This window comes from Pholis gunnellus (assembly GCF_910591455.1).
Source record: "Pholis gunnellus genome assembly, chromosome: 22".
Lineage (NCBI taxonomy): Eukaryota > Metazoa > Chordata > Actinopteri > Perciformes > Pholidae > Pholis > Pholis gunnellus.
The window spans coordinates 13,657,657-13,675,256 of NC_136549.1; the positions used below are offsets into that span (position 1 = coordinate 13,657,657).

The 17,600-nt window shown below is 43.8% G+C and overlaps 2 protein-coding genes across 14 annotated transcripts in view; both read right to left on the minus strand.

Annotated features, from left to right (window-relative positions):
• The window catches only part of LOC306713998 (fatty acyl-CoA reductase 1-like), a 41,422-nt gene extending 34,932 nt beyond the window's left edge, over positions 1-6,490 (minus strand). For both annotated transcript variants that reach the window (XM_079183887.1, XM_079183886.1), the window contains exon 1: positions 6,324-6,490. In XM_079183887.1, the coding sequence (XP_079040013.1) occupies positions 6,324-6,332 (9 nt within the window). In that variant the 5' untranslated portion in view covers positions 6,333-6,490. The remainder of the gene's footprint in view (positions 1-6,323) is intronic.
• A 3,881-nt stretch (positions 6,491-10,371) lies between these two features.
• The window catches only part of magi2a (membrane associated guanylate kinase, WW and PDZ domain containing 2a), a 65,458-nt gene continuing 58,229 nt past the window's right edge, over positions 10,372-17,600 (minus strand). For 6 of the 12 annotated variants that reach the window (XM_079183863.1, XM_079183862.1, XM_079183861.1 and 3 more), the window contains one exon: positions 11,555-14,385. In XM_079183863.1, coding sequence (XP_079039989.1) covers positions 13,685-14,385 — 701 coding nt within the window. In that variant the 3' untranslated portion in view covers positions 11,555-13,684. Of the gene's footprint in view, positions 11,238-11,554; positions 14,386-17,255; positions 17,394-17,600 lie in introns of those variants that run through there. The other 6 variants (XR_013767606.1, XR_013767607.1, XM_079183864.1 and 3 more) reach the window with 6 other exon arrangements.

A 17,600-nucleotide genomic window follows, 5' to 3' on the forward strand; every position in this document is an offset into this window, starting at 1 on the left:
CACATGAAAGAAGCTGAAACAGTATTGTTCTTGATGAATGACTTAAAGCTGCATAACCACTATTCTTATAATAACAGTGGATCGAATGGTTAATTGTAACGTGAGAGTCGTAGCTCATAGTGACAAATGATCAACTGTATTCATTTTAGCGAGTGAGCGTTTAGCAGCTAAAGACACTTTTCTCGGGCGCTGGTGGAGACCAAACCTGAGCTTAAAGCGAGATTACCAGCAGAGGATCTGGATGAATGAAACACGACTTGAAATGAATGCCTTAGTTGCTCCATGTCTGCTGGATGTGTAAACGGGCAACTCTTTGCTGACTCGTTAGCAATAGCAACTTTTGTTTTAGCACTACACTAAACTAAAAGCAAGATGTAATGGCTTTGACCTATAGGGGAAACACATCAGTATAAAAGGCCATAATGTCAATGACAAGTTGCTAAAGGGCTTTAGTGAATGCCAGATAACAACTATTTACTGCCTTTGATCCGCCTTTAACCAAATGCGTCACGGTTCAGTTTAGCCTGGGAGAGGCTGCCTTTATCTCTTTTGTGTCTGTATGATGCATTGTGTTGCCTGCGTGGAGCACGCAATTACAATAAGCTCCTGCTCTCTCGCTTCTGTTCCACTAATCAGGAAACACCCTGCGAGATATTTACGCTCAGGTCTCAAGGAAAGAAAAGAGCAACGAGTATGAGGAGGAAGATATGCGTGGCCTCGGCTGACGGCCATTCCGACGATGCATTGGAGGGCTGGGCGTTCGTCCAAAAAGTCCCAGACACAGACGGCCAAACATCACTAATGGGTTCCAAGACAAACATCACTCCAAATTAGTCTCAGAGGCTTGTTACTTCAAAAAAAGACAAAACCTTGAGTTGTGGCTTAAAGGACAAACAGCATTGACTACATTTGAGAGAAGAATTGTAAACATTTCCTTCTTAAAGCAACTAAACATGAAAGCTTCAAGCATTCAGTTAGCCAGTTGCAGCCTCATATGATGGAGAACATTGCTTTGGCAGTCTTAGTTCACGTCCCAAAAACAGTCTGAGTAAAAAGTCTTTCCAACAGTTCAAAATGAGGAACTCTGTGTTCATTCTTGGTGCCGTATTTACCAAGCGTCCACAACAGATCCTGTAACAGCAAGAGCAACTTTAACTGCCACAAAGTACAGCCATAACAAGGTCAACGATAGAGAGCATATATTATAAGATAATATATGTGCGGTATGACCTCCACGGCATTATGCAGTGAACAGAAAATCTCTTTTCATTTATCAAAAGACCAAAAAAAAGGCACACGCTTCCTGGAAAAAGTTAAACTTTTGCTGAAATGGTAAGAGAATTATCAGCAACACTATCTGCAAATATTTTAATAATCTAACTATCTTTTATGTCAACTTCAAACTCTCCAGCAGCTTCTCAAATATGGGAACCTGCTGCATTTTCTGACCATTTTAGAGAAAAATAATAAAAACAGTTCAAGCCCCACTTTTAACAGCAAATAAGCCCAAAAGCACAAATGCAAGCGCTCCATCTGTTATTGGACAGACAAAGGAACTTTTATTTATCTCAACTTCATCCAGAAGACAAAAGAACCGACTCTTTCGTCTTCAGAAGCAGGACCCAATGTTACACAACGGCTGCTAATAAATACCAGGAGTGCAATTAGCTAATTGCTCAGTTGCATCATTGAGGCTGATGATGTCAAGATCAATCCATATCGTCACCCAGTGCTCTCAATGTCATGTTAACACTGTCCTCAGAAGCATTAGCAGAAACAGATAGAATCTTCTAAAGGAATATTTCAACCTGCTCCAGCCTTTAAAGTCAAAACAGGAAGTATGAAGCAGCTCTGTCCTTTTACAGACTCCTGGTTTCATCCTGTACAATAAACCACCAGTTCAGATTAAGAAACCCAATCTGCTCATTCTATCAACTCAGAGCATCTTTTCTCTCCTTAACTCACACTGACTAGTTAATAGAGGAAGTTTGTATCCAACGTAAAATATCCTGTTTCAACAAAAACAAAACATCACATTAAGGAAGCAAAGATATCATTTCATGGAGCCTTTGATATCCAAGAGAATAGAAGAAGCCTGCAGTGTATGGATAGAGTTTCTATTATGAACCTTTTGGTTTATTGTGTTTGCAGCATGTGTTAAAGAGCTACTGCTCACTTCCTATGTCATGACATTTATATGAACCAAAGAGTGTCAAAGAGGCGTTTAAATGAATGTGTGTTTAGTCACTATCTACCGCCGACGCACGTAACACAATGAAGACTGAGCTGCTCGTGAACGTATTGCAACATCAATGTGCAGTGTGACAAACTAGATCATATTCCGGGGGAAAAAATGCTGCATTACAGTTTTTCTCCATTGTATACACACACACACACACAAAATATAAATATACGCACAACTCTGAAAAATAGCACGTTAGTATGAGATTTCGGACGCAGCCAAAGACTCCAGACTGATAAAACCGAAGCACGATTCCTCTGTTTTCACTCAAATGGAAATTCAACGGATTTCTTTAGGATTGCCACTTTAACCGAGCAACTTCCACCTCTCACCGTGCGGATCGCTGCTCCCACACAGTGAACCCTCATGTATCCAAGCTTTGTGTGTATCCATGTGTGCAAAGACGCCCGCGGCCACGGTGTGGATGTCTCGCTTACTGAGTTGCATCAATTCTTTGGAGAAAAAAAAAAGCGTGGAATGGCCGAAGCGCCGAACCACCTGCAGAATCATGTTTCTGGAGAAGCAAGAACAGATTACGGTTACCAAGAAAGGTTACCGCAGAGTGAAACATTCACTCAATGTTGCAATAGTGGTCACTCCTTTCACAAACGCTGTCGGTATACAAGGTCAAACTGGGGTAGAAGGTAATAATAGAGACGTGTATCCCAATCTCTTTGTTAAAGCACGTTCTATTTAAAGTTATAATAAATGAATTTAGATTCAGGAGACCACTATGATCTGTACACTTTGGAAGACGTCTTATAGTGGTCTTGAGCTCTGTGCGATGGTCATCGGCTCCATTAATCAACAAGAAAGAGCCTTAAATCCTCTCCATTGACGCGCTGTTAATGGAGCACCCAAGTCCGTGTGGGGTTCAATGTCATTCAACCCATCGGGAAAATCCCCCTCTGGTTATTAACAGGCAGGAGGAACCACAGGAACCGATGCTCATTTACAACATCTGCTTGAGCCTCCAACTGAACCAACCAGTGGTTGTTAACATTGTAACACTTTTACAACTGCAGTATTTCCACATTTGCAAGTTACAGTGTTGTTTGTGAAGCCGTCCGATCACGCTGCTGGCACTAAAGTGGAAATGGCAAATCAAGCAACGTGAGCGAGGAAACAAGGAAACAATGTAGCTAAACAGCTCAAGAGACAGCTGCAAAACACCCATCAGCCTATTAGCTAATGTTAGCATGCTAAAATAAGAACGTTAAAACAACATTGACCTTGAGACAGGGAAACCGGAAGTGCAAATATGCCGAACATTTCCATGTGTTAGGACTCATTCCTGCAGAGCTCTTTAGAGGACCTTGCACATTGTTGTTACACGAATGTTAGCATGATGACGTTAGCATTCAGCTGAGCTGTGCCACTATAAAGGCCGACAATCACACTCGTCCCGATGCTGCATTTCCTTGCAAAACCTTAAATGTCACAGAGACTTTTACGCTGATGACATTTCCCTTTAGTTGATCTTCGAGGACTCGGTTTTGATTGAAGGATGGAACCTAAGGCTAGTGAAAGGTTTGGCTTTCTCTCCTCCTCCACACACACACTTGTACCGACAATATAGAACGAGATTAACATCCTATCAGTGGTTGTTTATCCGCTGAGGAGGAAGCACACTGCAAAACCCCTCACCCAAGACCACATCCTCACACCACACACACACGGCTTCTCTCAAACTGTGAGCAACAAGTGGACGCGGAGATGCAAGGAAGAAAACAGCTCCCACGCTGCTCTCCCATCATGCCTCTGCACTCACTCACCGTGACGACTCTCTGTGGTATGGAAATGCTCAGAGGAGGACTGGATTCGGCATTTAAAAGATGTATAAAGTCCTGCAACAAGGATGAAGAAAGAACTGAGGGGGGGGGGGGGGGGGACAGGTGTGGCTGGAGGTGAGAGAGACAAAATAGGGACTTTCTAAAAAATAAAAAACAACCTTGCCCGGTTCTTTGTTATCTCATCAAACACCTGTAAACTCCTCAGAAGAGACCATGAAGGAAGTCAGGTTGAGAATAAAAGGCTCTCTGGCAGCATGTCATCGTTCTTAGTGCGGCTATAAATACATAAATGAGCACACATTCACCAACATGTGTGCACACTTACCTAACGCTTATCTGAGAGCAAAATATAGGTCATCCCGTGATGATAATTAGAGCTCTATATTTGTGATCCTGATTTAGAAATCAGCTGGAGACCCTCGTAGCCGAGATGGTGACAGGTTGACGATCGTGCAGACTACACTGGCTTAATGTGTGTGAATTACTTGTGTTGGTGTCAAAGTGGCAGCGTTTTGAGTTTTGTGGAAATCTATGATGTGAAAATGATTCACACTTTAAAAGTGGAGCTGTAACGACTTGTTCATTGATGGATTAGTTGATGTTTTTGTAATATTTTCATGCAAAAATGGCAAACATTGTCCAGTTCCAGTTCTCAAAAGTCAGCATTTGGTGCTTTTCTCTGTTTTACATCATTGTGAACTTAACATTTTATGGTTTTGTAACGTTGGTGGGAAAACACAAGACAGTTAAAGTCGTCACTTTGGCCAGTGGATCATTTTAACAATGGACAAAATGATTAAATCAAGAATATAATCAATATCAAAAATAATTGTTAGTTGCAGCTCTACTTTAAAATCACACAATAAGGCAATTAATGCAACTTTTAACCGTCATTTTTGTTCTGATTTTTCCTGATTATATTTCAGCTTGGAAGGTCATGACACCCTTGCACTGTACCCTAAAAAAAGAGAGGGTGGTACGTATGACAACAGCAATGCAGCAGTTATCATGATAATGCAGCTAGATGAGGAAGTATGCAGCAGACTAGAGTAGAGTTTATCGTCCTGAGTCAAAAGTGTAACAATAGAAACAGGTAGACATACAGGACTGACTGCTCTGATGGGAGGCAACATTCTGTTTCAAGATCTTAAAAAGCACACATGTTCTCTGTAAGGGGATTTCTGATCTGGAAACCACATCAGGCAAACACACACACACACACACACACGCGCGCGCACACGCACACAGTAGAAGTGACAGGGGGGGTCAGTGGCTTTGTTTCCTGGTTGTAATTCTGTCTCATATTTCTAAGCAAACATTGTTATTCACTCACTGCTAAAAAGGTGATGTAACAAAATGAACATGTTCACGAATCCGTGCCAGCGCTCTATATTTGATAAAGTCCAAAAATAAATATTGTTATAATACATCTTCCAGTCAGAGCTTTCAGAATAAAACAACAACAAAAAAAGGTGAAGGAAGACCAACAATAAGATCGATTAAACTGCCAGCTATTTTGTTTGGGTTAGAACAGCTAAATAGTTTATTTTCTGTCAATCAACTCATAGATTAATCGACTACTTTTTTCTTTCAAACCAAACTTGTAAGGGAATAGAAACGGGTTGATATTTTGGTTTGAGCCTTTGAAGGAGGACACTGGTACTTTTGGGTGAAAGTCATATTTGATGGAGTCTGATAGTGTTGAAAACAAAACCTATCAAAGTCATGAATCCAGCGTTGCTTTCAAGGCACTTTACAATTAGTGTAATTGGTGATGGGGACAAATACAGTCAAATTTAAAGGGTCTTCAGGTAAAATAGTTAATGTGTAATAGCATGTTGTTTTATTGTGAATCTCATATTTTATTATTTAAATGCAATATTTCTCGTGGTTTTCTTTTGCAGGCCACAGCTCCTCACTTCCTGTGTCGGCTGCTGGCTTTAACGCAGCTGCTCCACGCTGACTGCGGCTCGAGCGGTCCCGCTACCCCGCCGCCCTGCAGTCGGAGGCGGCTACAGATCCGCGCTAACTGCCTTATTTCTCTCGTTACACAACTCCCACGTTCAGACTGAAACTAAAGAATAATAAAAGAGATAAAAACACTAAATTGACCAACTGACGGAGCTCGGGAGACGTCAGCCCCGGCGTGTTGATGCTCAGACTACACAGCCGACAAAAAACCGGTGAAAGATGCTCCGTGCAAGCGGCGTGCCACAACACACCTCTGCTCCCCCAAATCCACACTCAAATCCCGATAAACAAAACTAAAGACACACAATCCTTCTTACCGTAGACATGGGTTTAGTGCGCTTCTCTTGCGGCTGTCAGAGACGCTGTGCGGTGCGCGGCAGCTGCGGACTCTCTGCCTCCTCCCACCGGCCGCCTCTGGGCTCTGGCTGAAGCTGGCTGCTGAAATACTTCCACGGGTCCGCTGACCGCCCGTCTGTCCTACAGACTACAGCTCTCACGCAGAATGTGAGACACCGAGTGGGCAGGGCGCGTCACCCCGCCCGTGGGCCCTCCCCTAGTCCCCGCCGGTACACGCCGTTCTGTGGAGTGCGGAGCGAGCGTCACGCCAAATTTCATTCAAAAAATCTAAGGAAGTTAACGCGGCTGACTGGATGTAGAGTCGTCAGAAAGCGACTTAATGGTGAATTTCTCTCTGAAACACCAGAATATTAAATTCGGCAAATGCCAAACACACATATAAACGCTTTATTTCACTGAAATATAACGTTTGAATGCTTTACATGACAAAATACCATGTGGGTTTGACAATAAGTCATAGACTTAGCTTATCTTGGTGCCTGAATAATGCAGGATACTGATGATGCCTGAATAATGCAGGATACTGATGATAAGTGAGATGATGATGGGTGAGCAAAGTTATGAATTAAATCGAACCCAATTAATAATTCATAAAGCAAAATCTTGTGTCATATCTCTATGGAGTTTCATGATATACTATCTATGTATAATCCTTCTGTTATCTAAGACAATGATTGTAGCCTATGAATAATCTCCCAAAAAATGTGTTGTGACCTGACACACTCCCAATTTGACCTTTTGTTTCCAGAAGAGCATCATGAACAATCAGATAAAACCAATTTAATGTGAACCGGGACATTTTCCATGTTCACTCACTGATGTGATCACCTTCACGTGCCTCTAAATTATTCGTAACAATACACGACTTATCTCCTGACGTAAAAAAAGGTCAATTGATCGCTGTTAAACTGAAAGACCCATTGTTCAATCTGCAGCTAAACCATCATGTCAGGGCAGGCCCTTATTGACACCCACATAAAACAACTTGCACCGCAGATCATTTGCTTCCCTGGTTGCAGAACAGGTAGTTGGTGCAATTATTTCTCAATCTTACGGCTCTGATTGTGACTCACAGTCACAGTTTCACTGCATATATAGCTGAAGGGCAGAGTTTGCTTTTTAGCTACAACTGCACAGCAAATATCGATCTCGATCAGCTGTGAAAGTATGAATACAAGATGACACACCTCAAGAACAGGTTGCACGCATACATGTGTGGCAATGCAACAAAGACGTGACTGCACACTGGGCCAGGACAACCCCTCAGCATCTTCTGCAAGTAGTCCTTGTTGCACAACATGTTATTTGTGGTCCTTTAAATGTTTGTTTTCCTCAGAGGCCTTTGCAACCACCCCAACAGGATCCAGGCTGAATTTGTTTGCTGAATGCAGGAATGTTTAACCCAGAAGTCATGGCTGAAACACTGTATGCATTATATCATTTAACAGTGAGGGCTGTGATACATTCAAACTGGGTTTCAGCGTTACTGAGCATGAAATGGACTTTCTAAAACCGGTGCTGCTCCCAAATGAGTTGATTATCTTTTTTCTTCCTGCAACTCTCTGAAAATCTTGCTAACTAAGGACAAGGGAATAGACCTCTCGTGTTCAGCTCATCTGGCCTCACACACAGTGAGATACTGAGGAATCTGCTTTTATGCAGCTAAACAGTTCCTTGCTCACCTCAGATAAAAAAGCATTACTCCTGGCTGAGGTGAGGCAATTCGAGACCTAGATGCTAAAACCCTTCATCACTAGAGGTGCTGTCTACGGTATTTTTGTGCAACACAAAGTATTGAAGGATGAACTCATTGTACTTTGTGTTATCTCTGCAGTGCAGTTATTTCCCTGGCAGTATGTTATGTTACACACATTAATGTGCGCATTGCTGTCATATGCAACTGGGATTTGAGCCATATGGGTAAATTGTCATTTGTGCAGCTTAGATGAACAGTTTCACCTCATAAAGCTGTCATATAACCCCCTGGCCCTCATGCGTATGCGTCTGATTTGAGCACAACAACGTTTAAACTCTGAGTTATTTCCTTTGAGTGCCATTTGATAAACGAGTCAGAGGTTGTTCAACTCTTAACGGCCTTAGTGTCTCTTCAGAGAGAGCACAGCAGTCTGTTAAGGTCTGCACTGAGCTTGTGTCTCTCTCCCGATGGAGACGTTGGAGTGCAGCTCAGGATTGATTCTCCTCTGTGGAGAATACAGGCAGCATCCAGCTGGCAGCAGGCCGCCCCGACCAGCGCTGCCTCTGCAGGAGAGCTCGTTCTCCGGCTCCCGCGGCGCTTCATCTCTCACCCCCGTGCTTCTCTTTCCTGTCTGTTTGATGCGACAGACAGAGAGAGGGAGAGAGAGAGAGAGAGACACAGACATACAGACAGACAGACAGAGAGATTGCCTTCACCTATATGACAACGACCTTCGCTCCTCGCCTGCAGACGTTGGCGATAGCTCGGCCCACGGACGAGAAGAACTTGCCGATGCAGCTGCTCTTATTTGTTGGTGGCGTCAAGTGTTCTCTGATGGAGGAGGCGATCTCAAATAGAGCAGCACCATTGATGCACTGCCCATCTTCTTGCAGAGTTTGTTGAAGATGGTCTTGTCGAGGTCCTTCGAGGTTTTTGACGCGACATCAAAGTCGGTACCCTCGACTTCGGCCCACGTCTTTTCCAACAGACGCTGAATGATGTTGATGGCCTCGGGTTCCCAGATGCTCCAGCTCAATTTGCATTTCCTGAATGCCCTCGAAACCAGTGAAATGTAGTAACAAAACATTTTAAGTTTAAAGTAAGGTTCTCTCAACTTAAAATATGCAGTGCTGTTAATGTATGTTTTCAATCTATAAGAACACACAATTTCAAGTTTCTCCAACTTGATATTTCAAGTGTTCTTAACTTAAGTACATGAGTAGGCGTGAGGATCAAATTCAATATTTTAAGTTATGTTTACTTAAGTACATAAGTAGGTCTGAATAGTAATGTTAAGTTTGACAAACTTAAAATAGCACTTTGAGTGAACTTCTTATCCTAAGTTGACACAACACACTAGCCCTTAGTTGAGTAAACTCAAAAAAGCTTTGCAGCTGGTTGCTTAACTTATTTAAGGTTTCTCAACTTTTTTTTTTTAGAGTGCACCAGTGTGTTTTCAATTTCCCAAAGCTGCCGCGCAGTTCATGTAAATGTCGACCTGAGACACAAGAGCTAGAGATATATCAATAAAACCACCGGACCATCATTTACTGTGTATGTATTATTGTAACGTCACACTGGCTGATAAAAGAGGAAATGTCTGACTAATAACTTTATGTAAGTTCAACAATTATGAAACCAAACAGCAAGAAATATATGCCTGATCTATGCTGCACTCTAGTGGAGATTTGGAGAATGTGCACACAAAGTATGAAACATTGGATTTTCTATTCAACGTGCACCAGGTTGACAAATCAGTAGTGTTTTGTGCATTTAAATATATGTTTTTTACCTATGCATATACAAACCAATCTCAATTAAGTACTATCCTCTATAATTCACCTGGTTTAGCAGATGCCCCATGTGGCCAAATAGTGACACTACAAAGGTACAAACAGAAGAAAGAAGCTCACAAGGAGTTTTAAAAATAACGTCCTGACAAACACTGCTCATAATGTATTTTTTCCCCTTGACTAGTAAAACTATATTAGCTGATGAAGGCCATGAGAATCACCTGAAAGTGATCTAGTAGGTAGACTAGTTAAAGGGGCACTCCACAGATTTTACACATGAAGTTCAGTTCCTCTTCAGTAAGTCTACTACTTTTAATTTAGTTTAGAACACAGTGTATAATAAGCAGTATATATATATATATATATATATAAATTGCTAATAAGTGCTGATCAGGGGAGATACAGTAAAGCCTTACCCACCCATCTATGTGAGCTGCATGCTTTAATTCAAACAGACACCCTTAATGAATCACACAGCAGCACGTCCTAAACAAATCTTTCATGTCGTGTCAAGAGTGTCTTTTATTTTGACAGCGTTTCAGAATATCATACAGGTAAACAAGATTTTTGCAAAAGTTAATATATCCATAGTGTTGCATTTCATAAAAATAGTTGCTCCACTTACAGTCTTTGTGACCGTCGATAGTACACGGAGTCATATTTATAGAGATATTTCTTCAGGGTCTATACACTGCTATAACACTACACAGTGATACTGAGCCGCCTGGGTGGGACTTTATAGTGCTGTTAGTTCAACACACACTTTTTTTTTTTACACCTCCTAGATGTGTTTTTTTTCTCGTTGCCTTCCGTAGCAAACTACTTACAATGTGGCTGAATGGAGACAGCTCAGATGTGGGAAGCAGTGAGTTGTGCAAAGGTTGAGCAAACGTACGCACTTCTTTTCTCTTTTTTTTTGCTGCTTCAAACATAAAATGAAGAAGAAGAAGTCCAGTCAGATGATGCACGATGACACAGTATGCGGGCAGCGTTCAGTCGGACGAATGTAGAAACGTACTTCTGGGCCTCTTTTTGTGATGTTGCCCCTGCACACCCTCTAAAACTCACTGAAGGTCTGAGCTGTTTGTGCCTGGCCGATGATTTTTCTCCGCCTTAATAATTCCCAAACCGTCTGAGAGAGATTGTGCTTTTAAAGTCAGCCTGCTTCTTCATTGTGTAATTACGGATCACAATGGCAAACATAATGACCGGTCTCCCTTTGCTCTTTCATTCCTTAAACACTGTTTGCACTTCTCTCAGCAGTGGAAGAAGAGGAAACCTTAGTTCTGGTGTTATGGCTCTTTTTCTCTCTCCTGTTGATGTCGTCTCATTCAGAGGGAAAAGATTGCCAGGCAATTTTCACATCTGCAGAGAGGATACGGACGCTGTGAAAAGATTTGTTGATCTCAAAAATTGACAGTTTGCGTAAAAAAAAAAACAACCCTGCCCCGAACATCAAGTGTTCAATCACAGCTTAGCAACTGTAACCAGGCACTGCAGACCCGTCGAGCTTTTTGGGGATTTAAGAAGCGTGCACGCGGCTGAAGTCTAAGCAGCGTTCAGCAATTTAAGAGTTTAAATCGGTTTTCTTTTTTGAGCATTTCCAAAACTGAAATCCCAGGAGCTAAAGTGAACTAGTGAGCAGGACATGCTAACACCTGCAGCATGTCCTGCTCACTAGTTCACTGAATTAAGTACCGTTACCAACTTCTTCACTCAGTCCTCATCCTAAAAGACTTTTCTCCTGAGACACTAAAAGTGAAAACGTACTGTTCTCCGGAGGCCAAACAACCACACGCTGTTATTTAGACTCAAATAACAGGCTGATCTTACATTGTTTATTATCATATTTAATGTGTTCTTCTTTGCAATAAGTAGATCAACTGGTGAGGATGCTCACTTGTTGCCTGTGTTTTGTAGCTTGACCCTCTTTTAGCTCCACGAATGTAGCATCAAGTGGACATTTAAGACCAACTTGTTTTACAATCAGTCAGCTAGAAATGTCAAAGAGTCGGCCGGAGACGCAGTTTTTCAGACAACTCTTATTATCTGTTAAGCTCCATCTGATGTGATCAGTGACGGTCGTCCCTTCAGCCGACACCAGCTAGAAATGAGAAGCTGCTTTTGTTTACTTCAGTGTGAAATCAAGGACTCACTGAGACTCTCTGAGGAGTAAATCTTCCTCCCGTATCATTGTAAACTGCACATGTGCCAGAATGGAAAAGCCTGACGAGCATCAGTATCTCAGGGGGCAGGGCTTAGCAAAATGTCAATTGACAGGTTGTATAAAAATGTAAAACTTCACATTTAAGCCAAAGCGCCCTGTATCTCATCCACAGGGAGCTAAGAATCACTTCAAACAAACCAGACCTGTTCTCTGGAAATAATAGAAACGTTTCATTTTCAAATCGACTGCACTCGTTCATCCAGGTCAACGGTTGTTAGACGGGCAAGCTTTTGACGAAGTGAGATCGATATCAGATTTGAGTTTGTTTTGGACTTCGCGGTGCTCTGTGCTGGCGTTTAAAATCTCTTGTGAGAAATTCTTGACTAAAGTCAGACCTCATTTAACAAACCAGCAATGACGACTACACTGAAATGAAGCACTTGCACATATAGACCACCGATAGCTCCGTCAATGGACTTGTTTCCACACGTAAGCTTGTGAAATAAATCCCATATTTCACCGTATCACGCTCGTATCTGAAAAAATACAGTTTATTATTTATATCTGTGAAGTGGATGTGGTATAGCAGCCTGTTTTGACCCTCTTAAGTGGTTTGGAGTTGAACCTTTTGACTTAAAAGCCAACCTCTCTGTCACGTCTAAGGCACTCTGCCCCTCGGTCGGTATCACGCGAGCGCCTTCTCTCGGCGTCCGGCCGGACACCACCGCCGCGGATCGCTTTTGTTCGTTAAGCACAGAAATGAGAAAAAAATGGATTGGCATGACACCCCCCGCTGAACTCGGGATGATTCAAGCGCAGAAAGATCGTGAAGTCAACCGCAGCAGCAGCAGCAGCAGCAGCAGCAGCAGCAGGCCTGCCGAGACCCCAGACTGTACTCACGGGGCTGAACGGGAGAGTAGAAAAGGGAGACGTCGGTGTTGGTGGAAGTTCTGGTCCGCGTGGCGCCGTTTGGCTCGTCTAAGCATCGGACTAGAGTTTCCATCCAGGTCGCTTAAAGATGATCTTATTTACAAAAAAATGACGCCACATATTCATTATAATATATCTATGTCTGTAATCATCTGATGGATTATTCAAGATGGATTCAGGCCCATTCAGTCTCCGTTAAGGCAAAGTTCTGTTGAGTTCATCTCTGCTGTCACCCGTTGATCCATCAAAGCGCTCGTCAAAAACAGGCAAACCTTCTTTTCAACATTCCATTTCATGAAACAAGACTCGGGTTGTGAAGAGAGAAAGAGAGAGATATCCAGTCGACAGCTGCTTCCTGTCAGGTGTTTCATATTTGCATGTTTTGTCCCCCAGTTCTGCTCGGGGAGAAATCAAAATATATTTTTTTTAAAGTTTGCGTCCCGTGAACACACATTCTACTTGCTCTTCCATTACTTTTTTTTTTTTTTTTAAAAGTGGATGATTTTCCAGTTCTTAAGGTGGTGGGTGTAAAATATTTCTCAAAATAATTTAGAGTACAGTATCATAAATAAAACTCTAAAAACACGTGGTCCAGATCACCCTGTCCCCCCTTTGGTCCTGACTCTGTGGGAGAACGGGATGGTTGGGGGGTGGGGGGGGGGGGAATGAAGGAGCACAGGAAGGTGTGGCGGTTTCATCCGCACGTGGCCGCTGTATTCTGCTGGAGCCGCGGTGTTATCTGCTCAGCGTGGACGTGCCTGTGCGCAGTGTGCTGGGCAGCTTGTCTGATCCGGGGATCTTCCACGGCCCGGGAGAGACCGTGGCCTTCCTCCCCGCCGCGCTGCCGGCCGTGCTCTTGCTGGGCAGGCTGGGCCGGCTCTCTCCCAGGCCCCTGTCCAGCTCCCTGGGCCTGGTCCTGCTCAGCTCAGAGTCCACCTGCTGCTGCTGCCCGCCGCCGTACCGTTCCACGTCTATGACGCTGTTCCCGTTGGTGTGCGGGAGCTTGGAGCTGCTGGTAGATTCGGTGGATTCTCTGTCGTCCCTGGTACTTCTCTCCTTGGACCTCCCTCTGGTGTTCCTGGAAGGTTTGGGCTCCCCGCTCTGCCCCTCCTTGCCCACTTCCACCTCAGTAGTGGGCTGGACTCTGTGTCCCACGTGGGTGGACCTGCCACCCTCCTTCTTGGCTCTGCCGCTCCCGCCGGTTGAAGCCGCTCTCCTCCCCTGGCCGATCGGATCTGGACTCAGCAGCTCGGCCTTCTGGGGGCTCTTCGAACGCTCCGTCCTGCTGTCTCGTGGGACGTCCAGAGGCGGCAGGTGAGGCGGGTCGGGGGCCAGGTGAGATGAAGGCGATGGCATGGAAAGGCTGTCGATGGGAGGGGCTACTTCCGACAGGCTTGGGGAGGCTGAAGGGCGAGCATCCCATGGGACGGCATTATCTGGAGCACACACACACACACACAGTCAATGTGGTAACCACACATACCTTCTGCTTAAAAGCTTGCGCGCATGCCACCGCACAACCAAACACTACATCAAAACAAACACAATAAACGCAGCAATCATTCCCATTCTACTAGCTAAAAGCGTTAAAGGAAATTTCAGAGCAGCACTACAACCTACTTCCGAACGTGTCACAGGGCGACACCACTTTTAGACAACATCAATCTGCCTCCCATAGCTCTCTTTAAAGCCCCGGACAATCTAAAACCGTGGCGGAAAATCGAAAACCGGTTTAATGAAATGGATGATGTGCCCAATAGGGTGGTGCTATAGCGAGAATGAGAAACCTCAGGGCCAGAGCCTCTCTCTCTCTCTCTCTCTCTCAAGCCTGAAGAAGTCTGCTTCCAGCGCAGCAGCTGCAGTGAATCTACAGCGCGCTCCTCCACAACTCTCCACTCTCACGGACTGTTAGCTTCCGTTTCTGCACCGATGGGTCTCGGTCCCTCGGCCATCAGTCATTTTCAGCGGGCTCGGCATGGGTTCAGAGGCGAGGCCAGCTACACCGGCACCACGAGACCCAATTATGAGCAGACTCCCATGCAGCGCTGGAGCACATTAGATCCGGGACTAAGAGGGAGAGAGAGAGAGAACCTGCATCTCCCACAGTATGCCTGCTACAGTGGAGTCCACAGAGGGCTCTACATGTGTGTGTGTGTGTGTATCAGTATGTGTGTGTGAAACCTGTGTTTATCCCATGCTGTGCTAAAGCTCTGCTTACGTTTCTGCCGAGTCACCACAACACAAACTACAATATATAAATGTGTTCTTTGTTAGAGAGGCATAGAAGATGTGGGCTTGTTCTCATCATTATTTTAAACCTGCACTAAGCCACTTGAGTGCAAACACTGTGAACCCGACATAGACAAAATCTTCACCGTATAAGTTAAAATGGGGGGAATTAAAACGTGAAACAGTTGTCTAATTACACACACAGCAGACTCGGAGCAGCACTGGCTTTCATTTGGAGTCACGTTGGTGTCCGTCCGATGAATGTAAATCCAATATTCACTCCAATATTACAATATCCAATATTTACTAACTCCTGAGGGAAATATGTGTCTCTTTGCTAAATGCTGCGCTGTGTTCATTCGATAATCGCTAACTTTGTCTGTCTGCTGTTTGGTGCTGGACGCGGGGGGGGGGCGGTAGTGTGAAACAAAACAACCCCAATTATGAGCTGAAACAAGCTAAGCTACATAGAATGTGTTTATGGCCACTTTAAAATACTGATATATATATATATATATATATATATACATACAGTATCCTAGAAAGAGCGGAACTATTCCGCCAGTGAAAAGAGTTCTGAAGGACTTCTGTGGCTGTGAAGGAAGATGGAAAATGTTAATATGTAATCTGGGTTTGAGAAAGTTTTTAATGGGAAGTGAGCCTTAGAAACTGGCGGCATTGAGTGGAACAGAAGGTCTGACAAGAGATGAAAGTGACTAAAGGTAATGACATTTTGAATGAACTTAAAGCCCTGGAAATAAAATCACAGAGGGAATGTGAGGATTTCTATTTCTAACTCCTGGAACCTGACTGGCTTTTCCTCTGATCACACATGTCATTTATTATGGGATGTCGTCCTTTAGTTTGCTGGAGTGTCACTTTGATATTAGTAGCAAAGAACTTCTACTATGTCGCTTTGTTTTGTGGTGTAACTCTCAGGCCTTTGATAAATATGCGCTGCAGATCTAACACGCGATAGAGGCGCAAAAACACACACACACACACACACACACAAGGCACACCATAATATTCATGCACATGCCAGCAACCATGTTTTTATGCCAAACATATTCTGCAATTTTTCTACTTGGTTTTGCATTCAGCTGTTCCTAAACAACAACCTGAGACAAAAATAACTTGCTCCTCTGATCATTAGTATGCTAATGTTTTAAATAGCTAGATTAATCACCACAGATGATTTGCATAACCTTCCAGTATGCATATGAAATAAGAGCTGATGAAATGCTGAATCGAGCGCCCACAGAACAGACCGAGTGGGTTCAAATGTTGCCTCTGCTTGTAGGCAGCGGGGGGGGGGACGGGACTCAACAGCTCTCTAATGATGGAGGACTGTGTCTTCTGGCTGACCACAGTAAGACTCCCTGTGCGCATACTTCAAGGCTGTAGAACCACCTCAAGGCAAGTGTAACAAAAGCTCTCCACACAGAGAGATTCAGTCCCCCGGCCGGGAGAACAGGGCCAACACGGGGGAAACACCATCATACTCTATTTCCTGTGTTTAAGTGCTGGAAGGTGACTGCCGAGGCCAAGCGCTGATGAATGTGTACCACTGGGGGCTTTGGTGTCGCGGCGTTCCCCCCGAAACGTCTTTCTCTCTACAGGGAGGACGTGGAATAGTGAGCACCGCACTGGTGCAGAGCAGTGAGCGACGCTTCGGAGCTTGATGTCACCAGAACAAATTTCACCTTCCACGCCCAAATCGTGCCGCGCCGAGGTTTCACCGGGTAAATAATCTGCTGAAATATTTCACGTTCATCTCCTCTAGCTGACTGTTTTTTTTTTGGGGGGGCCTGTAGGTAGCTGTTGATTTATCTGCTGGTCAGGAGGAGAGTTATGTTCACTAACTTTACAACCTCCTGGAGCTTTCAGCCATTTCTGAAGGAAAAAAACGTCAAATCTTCAACCGTACAGGGCGTCCAAGGTTATAAAGTAAGTTGTTTCGATCTGAAAGCGCTAAGTGCATCCTGAATAGGCGGTTACAGCAAAACAACACACAAAACCACAGCACAGCAAGCCAGGGTTACGTGAAGAGAAAAGCATTCGTATGATCACAAACCGTGTCTTTAGAGGGGCCCATTAGGAAGAAATAGGGGGAGCCATGCTTGTCACTTTTCATGCACATGGAGAGACTGGAAGATACCATTCCTATAGAAGGGGAAGTAACAACCTAGACCAATCAATTAGTGATGGGTCACTGAAATGGACAGAAGATAAACTGATGTTAGTCAAGATAGAAGAGACACATGATTAGTTTTTTTTAACAGCATAGTGAAATACAGAATACAGCGAGTACAGAGTCGATAAAGACAGAAGATCTAACATGATGCATGCTGGAATAATGTTATCAAGAGGTAAAGTGATATTAAGACAGAGAACAAAGTACAATCTGTGAGTTAAAAGA